Raw genomic sequence first — 10,037 nt, 5'->3', positions numbered from 1 at the left:
CAAATCCTAATCTCTCCCAGGACACCAAAATGACTGGAGCCGGCCCTGTATAATGTCCTTCGGTGGCTTGCATGGGACATTAAACAGATGATTTTGCCTCACTGTTCCAGAGCTCACCATCATTGATAACTTTGTTCCTGTCATAATCTGTTTGCATAAATTCAGCACATTAAGTGTTTGACGTCCTGGCTGGCAAATGGCCTGTCTCGCTCTCATACCCATCACCATCACAATCACAGAGGACAGCATCTCTCTCGCTTTGAAGGATAACTGCAATGTTGTATACCTTGTCTGTACGGTCACCTAGATACAGCGTAAACAATCTGGAGGGGGTAGCAAAATGATTTGTTTTTAATTGAACATGTTCATGTAGTCTAGTCTAGTTTGACTCAATGATCCTTTGTGGTTCGTGTGAGTTACTGACCACAGCCCTGACGTATCAGTAGCCTCACTGTGCTGTATACACACACACTGTATACATCATAAATCCATGATGATGTCTGTGGTGGAGACAGCAGATAAAGTTGTAATTGCACCTTTTTCATTCAGTTCTGCCCTTCCGTCAGTTTTGTCTTGGCTCTATAATATTCTCTTACCTATATACAGTAAATATATATATACAGGATCATAGCTGCTGTCTGTAATATTCCTCTAATAATATTCCTATAATATTCCATCATTCTATGGCAGCACTGAACAAAGTAATTGCAAATGCATATGTCGATACTAGGCACCTTAAAGATGATGTGTACCAGACATTTTTGTCCTGGCTTTATGTTAAAAAAACTTTATTAAACTCTTGTTTGTTCCAGCCACCCACTTCTCATGATGCAACCAGAAAGTAAACAGCTCTGCTCATGTGACAATTTACATTTATGTGACACTAGGAATGCATCATTCAGTAAAATTTTTGGAGCCTTAACAGATTTTTATAGGGCTGCATTACTTTTTGGATTGACTAACTTGTTTCACCTGTCCTAAAATCACTGGTGCTCTTTATCTAAACCTCTACTTTTCAGTAGTCTATGCATAACAGGTTAGTCAGGCAGTTTGAAGTGCATCCAATTCCTACATGGCATTACAGCTTTATCTCTATCCTGTGGACTTAGGCCTGGTGCCCTATTATCCACAAATCAAGGCATTGATTCAGCAGGCATACTAAATTCAAATTTAAGAGGATATTTTGTCTGAAACGGATTTGTATCTCTCTCTAAAAAGCTCCTTTATCCTGATATTTTATTCAGATAACTCGTGCAGGACGAGCTTACACTGTTGCAGCATATTTATAATTGTCATTATTGTTTAGTCTTGGTACCACCAGACTATTTCATTATTTCTCTATTAGGTCACAAACACGAGGCTTCATAGCGTGCCAGTAAATCAGTGCCCCTCTTATGACAGATTTATTTTTGACACCAACAGTAAACTCAGTTGTAGACTCTCTTTCTGTTCATCACTTGGTGTGTATGCTCAGCCCAGATCTGTCACTTGCGGATGAGATCATTCCATGTCTGTAGCTGGGAGCCCAGCTTTGTGCGGGCGGACCACGCCCCGGCCCCGGCGTGCGGTGCGGTGCGGTGCGGTGCACCAGGCTAGGTTAGCACACAACTGCTACATCCGGGCGCTCTGCTCGGTTTACAAACGTTGCGAAGATGGCGACTTCAGGGAGGAGTGCATTATTATCCTCCACCTCAACTGGACCTAAGAGTACACTGGAGAACTCCAACCCAGAGGAGGATGACGGACAGGATTTATGGTGGGAGATTTGTTATTTGAGCTGGGTTTCTCTGAGCGGGGTTGGTGGGCGCAGAGGCTCCATTGTGCTGGGAGGAGGATGGTTTGACAGCTAGTTTGCTAACGGGGCTAGCTAGCATCAGCACCAGGCTGACTGGGCACTGGTGACACAGCAGCACTAGCTCGCTTTAGCCCTCGCCGCTGTCAGCCGTTGTTTGTTCATGAATGAACAAGCCTTGTTTGGCCGTGTTGTAACGGGGCTGTTCTGTCTGCAGGTCCACCATCCTGAGCGAAGTGTCAACCCATTCAAGATCAAAGCTACCGTCTGGGAAAAATGTCCTGGTCATGGGTGGGTATCTGTGTGACTGCAGTCTCCTGGCTAGCCAATGGGCATCGTTAGCTTGAATAGCCCTGGAGCTGCTGATCATATCATCCTGGTAGACTTAATACTGCTCGATAACTAGGCTAGCTTGTTCTGGACTGATGGTGCTTTTTGTGTTCACGTCTTGGAGCTGGTGCGTCGGCTAGCAGAGAGAGGCAGGTGTATTTTTCTGAGCACCAACACAGACGCACGGGCGCGCGCACACTCACACACACACACACACACACACACACACACACACACACACACACACACACACACACACATAGAGTCTCATCTTATGAGGGAGAATCGGGCCTCTTTGAAACACTGCAAGTCATTCTAGCATCCAGTGATGCTAGCTAGGAGATGATGCTGAAGGGACAGGACACACCATCAGCCTGTGTTTTTTTGAACTGGGCCACGGGGCTTTCTTTATGTGGCCGAAGCAGACAGGGTGCCTCCCTGTCTCGCTCGGTCCTCGTGTGCCGCTGCTGGCCGCACACACACGGTCTACACATCCGCCTGAGATAATCCGCAGCTTGCTATCCATCCCAGCTAATCGGCGAGTTGGTTACCGATGGAAATTGTCTGTTGTGCTATCGATGACAACATCAGCAAGCTCTGCTTTATGATGCGTTGAGTCCCCCTGTCGGTTAGATAATATGGCATGGTGCAAAAATGGGACCAGCCTTGACATGATCACTCCCACATTAACAATAACAATAGCACGCTGTCAGCTTAGTGGTTAGTAATAATGGCATGACAAACACAGTGTCAGTAGATATATATATTAAGGCCGATGATCCTTCATGAAAACTGCTACGTGAAGCTATATGCTCTAGTCAGGGGGATCAGATTGTTTATAGTGTACATGTACTGCAAATACGTTTGTGTAGAGCTGAAACGATTAGCTGATTAATTTATGTGATGGACAAGAACTATAGCTGCAGATATTTCCTGGTTCCAGCTTCTTACTAGTTTTGATCTGATGCTTTTCTTTGTCTTGTGTAACAGAAAATTGAATATATTTAGGGTTTGGACAGAGCAAGATGTCACATTTGGCTTAATGAATCCGTGATGGGCAACTGTCTCTCTTTTCTGGTACTTTATAGACCAAATGATTGATAAATGAATCAAGGACGTAATGTGCAGGTTAATCAATAATCAAAGTAATACTCATATGCTGCTCTGTGTTTGTGCAGCTTTGTGCAATCCTGGTTTAATAGTGAGTGGTGCACACCATATCCTAGCTATGAACCCCGCAGTGTATAACTAACGCAGCTCATAGCATGTCAGAGGACAATAGGCTGCATGCAGAAATAGTACACCTTCAGCAGTGGTGTGGTGTGTTGGCCGGCCTCAGTTAGTTACTCAACATCCTTTAGCCATATTTAAATCCTTGCTCACTCTTATTTAAACTGAAAGCATTTATGGTTCAAGAACTATATTACAATGTCGTTATCATTGTAGCACTGGATGCTGACATGGACGAGTGTACCACCCATAATTCTGTTATTCACTCATTGTGTCTGTGTTTAGGTGAGGTGGGTTCAGGGAAGACCACCTTGGTTGCAAAGCTACAGGGGGTTGAAGAGTACATGAAAGGGCGTGGCCTGGAATACCTCTACTTCAGTGTCCATGATGACGACATCGACGGTAACCAGCAAATGCTTGCAGTTGTTTTTTGTATTCACGAAAGAGGTCCTCTAGAGTAAATGAGCTGTATGTTTTGAATGTATCTTAATCTGTTGTGTGTGTGTGTGTGTGTGTGTGTGTGTGTGTGTGTGTGTGTGTGTGTGTGTGTGTGTGTGTGTGTGTGTGTGCGTGCGTGCAGACCATGCTAGGTGTAATGCCTGGGTGTTAGACGGAGACCTTTACCACAAAGGCCTGCAGGGAGTCGCGGTGCCGGTAGACTCGATCGGCAACACGTTGCTGCTGATAGCGGTCGACATGTCGCGGCCTTGGAACGCTCTGGACTCTCTCCAGAAGTGGGCAGCCGTGGCTAGGGAACACATCGACAAACTCCGGGTCGCCCCCGAAACGCTGCGGGAGCTGGAGCACAGACGTGAGTCACACTGACAGCAGTCAGGCTGGCTTGTGGATAAAGTTGCAAACAAAAGTATCTGTCAGCGTGTCTTCATGGAAAGGCTCTTAGCCATATGAAAACAGTTCTTAAACAAGGAGCCTCTTCATCAAGCCTTTGTAAAAAGCTTTACATTGGACCAAAAACACTCCAGGGGTTTTGTCTTTGGAGGCCCAACTGTTAGAATAACGCCACATTTAACTTCTGCCTGTCTTACCATTGGTTTGCCATTGTTTGTGTGTGTGTAGTTGTGAAACAGTTCCAGGAGTACACAGAGCCAGGCAGTGGGGAGGATGGCACCCCGCAGAGGAGGAGTGAAGATGAGGAGAGCGTGCTGCTGCCGTTAGGAGATAACACACTCACACACAATCTGGGAATACCAATGGTTGTGGTCTGCACCAAGGTACACACACACACTCACTGCTGGCTGATAAACTTATTTTACCTGAAAATCAAAGTATACATGGTCATCTATGTGCTGTTGAAGTCATTATTCTAGGAAAAGTCATTGTTTCATAATTGGATTTTTTTTATTTTTTTGCATTACATACATTAACACCTGTCTGACACCTACCTGTCTGACCTCAGTGTGACGCCATCAGCACGTTGGAGAAGGAGCACGACTACAGAGACGAACACCTGGACTTTATCCAGTCTCACATCAGACGTTTCTGTCTGCAGTGTATCCTTCACGAAACATTGCTTCTGCCCTTTGCTGCTGTGAGCGGAAAGGTGCCCAAACAACAAATTTATATTGTCAGAAAACCATGAAACTATTGATCAGTACAGTATGCACAAGGGGTTTTAAAGGTGCTGTTGATCAGTACTATTACAAGGTGTTTAGTTCTCAGACCAAAGGCCACGTTCACAGCAGTGTTATTATTTCAGTGTTTTGGCCGCTGTAAGCTGTATCTGAACTGTTGTTGAAGTTGATATTGCTTTGTTGCAACGAGAGTTCGATAAAAGTCATAGATTATCCGCTACTGCTTGAAATTGTTTGTTTTTCAGAATCTCCAGTCAATGCCGAGTGGAAACAGTATTAAAGTTTCAAAGGTTATTGTGTTTCAAACGAGGCAAGACTGCACACTGCCATTGTTCTTGTCTGTGTACGGGGAGCAATTTGTCAAGGCTAGAAGTTTTTCTGTAGTGCCACCGTTATTGAGAGACGAGGTTTTTTTGTCACTGTGGTGTTGGTTTTATTTTTGCTCCTGTATTTAGAAAAGGTGGTTGAAAATATCCTTAACAGCCGCCTCAGATGGAGCATCTCTGGTTTACACATCAGTGAAGGAGATGAAAAACTTGGACATTCTGTACAAATATCTGGTCCACAGACTCTACGGCTTTCCCTTCCACTGCCCGGCACAAGTGGTGGAAAGAGATGCCGTCTTCATGTAAGTCTGCCTTTGTGTGTATACGTAACAGGGCTATGAGGCCACCTGTACCCGGTTTGTAACCCATCCTCTGCTCCATCAGTCCTTCAGGTTGGGACAATGAGAAGAAGATTGCCATACTTCACGAGAACTTCCAGACAGTAAAAGGAGACGACAGCTTTGAGGACGTAGTAGTCAAACCGCCAGTCAGAAAGGTAGAAGCTCCCACTGAATGAAGTGCTAACATGGAAAGATACTCTTAGGCGAGCTAAGCCTACAGCGCAACAGATTGATTACTGCCATAATATTATGTATCATTACCGTCTAAATCATTTTTCACAGCCAGTGCGCTAAGCTTTACCCAATATCCCCTGCAGAGATCATCAGAGTTTTATCCAATCTAATGTATTAGCTTTTGTGGAGCCGTAATGAAAAAGTGATTTCTTTTCTCTTGCTTGTCACCAGATTGTACATGAAAAGGAGATTCAGGCAGAAGATGACCAAGTCTTTCTGGTAAAACTGCAGGTCAGAAAACATTCCTGTTGTGTTGATGCCAGTCGGTACTCCCAATTAAATCAGACTTGAGGTTCTTGATATGTTAATTAAAGTCTAATTGGAGTGAGTGTGCCTATTGTGCTCTAATTTGCAGTCGTTGCTCGCCAAACAGCCCGCTGTGACAGCAGGGCGGCCAGTGGTGAGTGCTCCTTTTCATTTTTTGTCTCGTTTTGGCTCATATGATAAACAGAACCTCCCTCCAGTGTCCGTATGAGTGAAATAAACTGTCTTTCATAGGACACCACCAGCAGAGCACCCACCGGTTCCCCCAGGACAAGTAATCGCTCCGCAGCGGCCAACGTAGCAAACGCCATGCCACAGTCGGGTACGCCACAGCGTCTCATCAACGCACACCCATGACCTCAGTCAGTGCATGGCTTTGTGTTTATGTTCGCTTTTGCAACTCTTGTCGCTGTATGCTGCAGGTCAGACCAGTGAAGGTGTGTTGGCCAACTTCTTCAACAGTCTACTGACAAAGAAAGCGGGGACGGGCGGGCCCGGGACGCCAGGTGGCGGTAACAACACTCCAGGAACAGTTCGCAAGTCAGGTGAGAACACACATGATTGAGGTTGTTACAACGCTCTGGATTTGTCTGATAATAATTATTTACTCAGCCGTGTTTTGGGATTGAATGCCATTTTCAGTCAGTCCTCACCACTCAGCTTCTCCTTTCGGTTTTTACCTCCATCCTTCGTTTTCTCACCTCTTAACTCTCCTCTACCCGAGACATGAACATAACACATGGTAAAGCGCATGATGAAAGGGTCTGAGTGCATCTATCACCCACACAAACGATCACCCACCATCTTTATGATTACCTATGACATCTTTTCCGTCTTAACTGTGCTCATAGTCTGTTGTGCGGTCTCGCTCTTAACATCACTCACAATGTGTGTGTATGTGTGTATGCACTAGTCAGAGGATGCTGGCCACGTTAAGGTGTGTGTGAGAGAGAAACTCCTAATTTATTATTGCTTGTGTATGTCACTGTTCATTCTCAGAAGCATCCTTTGATTTCCTTTGACACCCCCACCCCCTCCCCTGAGCCTCCAACTGTCTCCAGCATTCGACGAGGAGCGATGCCGGGATCAAGCTTCCTGTATCACCCGTTTACTTCTCACACAAATGCACAAGGACTTGGCTTTGGAATAGAAATTATGCTAATTTGTTTATTTAGACTATTAGATCATGAAAGTCAGTCTGAGAACTGTAGCTGTGGTTCAGGAGATGATCCCATGGCTGTTGAATTACTTTTGCTTGCACCTTTTGTGTCTCAGGGGTCTCAATCTTGTGAGAAGGAGGTTTCATTGGATCTGTATCAGAATAGGCGTATTGATAACATGTCTCAAGGCTTCACTCTTTTCTTTTCACATATTTGGTTGGGGAAAAAAGTGCAAGCCATGACGGGATCATTTAATTTGACTCCCATACGATTAAATGATATTTGCTCCCTTAATGTTTCCCCTCCTAACGCCCCGTCTCTTTGCTGCTCCTCGACATTTTTTTGGCATGTTGCATTGCATTTGTCATAACATCTTCCACAAACGTTGCACATGATTCGAACTAAGGCTGGACAATATGGGAAAGAAATGCTGCTTTAAACTTGGTCACTTAATAAAAAGGGTTGCGTTTACTGCGTGAAACCTCGTTCCATGCTGATGAAATTGCAGGCCTTTCATTCGCTGGTTAGCAAACAAAACATTTGTCAATTTTACACTAAAGGCATGTTTGACACATTTAGTGCAGTAATATGCAAAAACCGCTCCACCCAGCTCTTATTGTAACCATGTGTAATTGCCTTTGTGCTCATTGCATTGTGCCTTAGCCGCTCGATGCTGTGAAAATGCACTTATTTATTGCGCTGACTGAAATGCTTCTTTGATTATTTGCTTATTTTTTCGCTGTGATATGGTCCTGAATTGTACGCCTGCGTGAATCTGATGCAGGTTCGAAGCTGGGCCTGGGCGATGTACAGGCGGAACTGGACCGCATATCCAGCCGGGAGACTGACTCGGACTTGCCCAATGCCAACGAGACGCCTGCCACTGACGGCCAGGACACATGAAGACCAACACACTTCACCCTGCTCTCCTTCTCCCCACCCCCCTCCGCCGCCTCAGTCATCTTCCACCTCCCTTGTCCTTCCTCCCTCCGCTCTCACCCTCCACTCCATCACAGGGATGCTGGGAGAAAGAGGGATGTAGGGGGAAGAGGAGGGGTGGGCACACAGTTTTGCCTCCTGCTCGTCTTACACTCTCTCCTCAAGGAGAAGAACTCACCCTCTCTTCACCTACCCCTTTTCCCACACCTCGCTCGCCTCCCTCCCCTTCTCTTCCTGGCTGTTTCGCCAAGGGCGAGTATTTGTCACTGTTATATACAAGACTGTCTGTTACATGAGAGTAAATGGGGATGGGGGAACCACTGGGGGTGTGGAGGTTGGGAAGAGAAGAAGTGAAAGGTGGGTTGAAAAGGATTGATTGCAAGAATGAAAGCGAGGGTGTTTTATCCATCCAGTTGTTGTGATGGTACAGATCGTGTTTTTACTGTAGGAACTGCTGAAGGGCGCATGGTGAAGAATCTGCACTTGTATGTGTGAGAGAGAGAGTGTGTGTGTGTGTGTGTGTGTGTGTGTGTGTGTGTGTGTGTGTGTGTGTGTGTGTGTGTGTGTGTGTGTGTGTGTGTGTGTGTGTGTGTGTGTGTGTGTGTGTGTGTGTGTGTGTGTGTGTGTGTGTGTGTGTATGTGATGGAGAGAGAGAGAGAGAGAGAGTTCGGCAGATGAAAAAAGTTAAGGAAGTTACTTCAACCTTACGTTGAGAGATTTTTGGCTGTTTGCATTTCAACCAAAAGGCAAAAAAAAAACATTACTATGCTCTTACGCTACAAGCTCTTAACACAGTGCAAACAGCCCTGTCTGCTACACTACACAAACCAAACATGACAAAACACAAATATGTATACACACTTCAGAGTCAAAGCTCACACTCAAGCATTAGTCTGGTCTCGAGGGCACCTAAGGTCCATCGTGGCACCCAGTTCTACAATTGGCCAAACTTCCCCTCATGGTACATTCTGCTCAGACCTGTAGATAACAGACGGTGCACTGGAAAGGGAGGGTGGTAGAAGGTAGTAAGGGGTGGGTAGCTGAGCTTTACTTGTACAGAAAGAAGCACTAGTGATTCAGTTTCATAGTTACTGGGGGCGGGGTGGTGGGTGGGCAAGGGGGTCAGAACAAGGGAGGGTCACACCAAGAATGTACAGTCATTGTCTCGCTGATTGGTCCTGTTATTTCAGAGCTCTGTGTTGGCGTTTGTATAATCAGATCTGTTAATCGGTTAAATAAAAGTTGTATTTGTTCGGATTCATGCAGCTGGCTTCCCTTTGGTTTTTTTCCTCTCTTCACTTAGATCGCTGGGCTTGAGCCCGTGTTGGTAAGCATCCACCTCAGGCAGAAACAAAAGGGTAATGGATGACAAGACACCGAGTATGATTAGTGACAAAAAAGTAACAAAAATACCTTCTGAACTTTTTCTTTTGGACATACTGATTCAATTAAATTGCCATTTATGGATGCCATCATCTTTTTCAATCAGTGTTGGAGCGGCCCTTCTTACTCATCTAAAAATAACTCAAACTTATGAGCCTCATCACTCAGGTCTTTACTGTCGGGAAAAGATAGAACTTCATTTATCTCCAGAGGAATTGTGCAGCAGTTACAGTGCATGGTAGGACAGAGGGTACATATACATTCATATACATTGTTTGTGGTTTCAGTTATTTTGTCCACCCTGTGAAGGCGCTGTGGCTGCTGCTGTGCAATCACTCAGGGAGACTGGGCTGATTTATGTACAGCACATTTGACTTGCATGACTGCAAGGCATAAAAACAACCAATTTGCCAAATAAATGAATACACATGCAAGACAGGGTTTGC

General features: G+C 45.2%; 1 protein-coding gene across 3 annotated transcripts; it reads left to right on the top strand.

The window, feature by feature from the left end:
* Nucleotides 1-1,541: 1,541 nt before the first annotated feature.
* dync1li1 (dynein, cytoplasmic 1, light intermediate chain 1) lies at nt 1,542-9,473 on the top strand. 3 transcript variants are annotated; one of them, XR_011603237.1, is made up of 14 exons: nt 1,599-1,756; nt 2,010-2,083; nt 3,638-3,754; nt 3,933-4,163; nt 4,430-4,584; nt 4,770-4,863; nt 5,437-5,572; nt 5,655-5,766; nt 6,017-6,076; nt 6,201-6,245; nt 6,344-6,431; nt 6,532-6,654; nt 8,054-8,791; nt 8,857-9,473. XR_011603237.1 is itself a non-coding variant. In XM_070985211.1 (13 exons), exons 1-13 carry the CDS (start codon nt 1,653-1,655, stop codon nt 8,170-8,172), a joined length of 1,458 nt encoding a protein of 485 aa, XP_070841312.1. In that variant the 5' UTR covers nt 1,542-1,652; the 3' UTR covers nt 8,173-9,473. The 3 variants fall into 3 exon arrangements, 1 of the variants encoding a protein (XP_070841312.1); XR_011603238.1 differs by having other exon boundaries at nt 8,054-8,795; XM_070985211.1 differs by having other exon boundaries at nt 1,542-1,756; nt 8,054-9,473.
* Nucleotides 9,474-10,037: the final 564 nt, after the last annotated feature.

The sequence above is a fragment of the Chaetodon trifascialis genome, chromosome 17 (genome assembly GCF_039877785.1).
Source record: "Chaetodon trifascialis isolate fChaTrf1 chromosome 17, fChaTrf1.hap1, whole genome shotgun sequence".
Classification (NCBI taxonomy): domain Eukaryota; kingdom Metazoa; phylum Chordata; class Actinopteri; order Chaetodontiformes; family Chaetodontidae; genus Chaetodon; species Chaetodon trifascialis.
The sequence above is the reverse complement of the archived record's forward strand: the minus strand, read 5'-3'. Positions and strand labels throughout refer to the sequence as shown.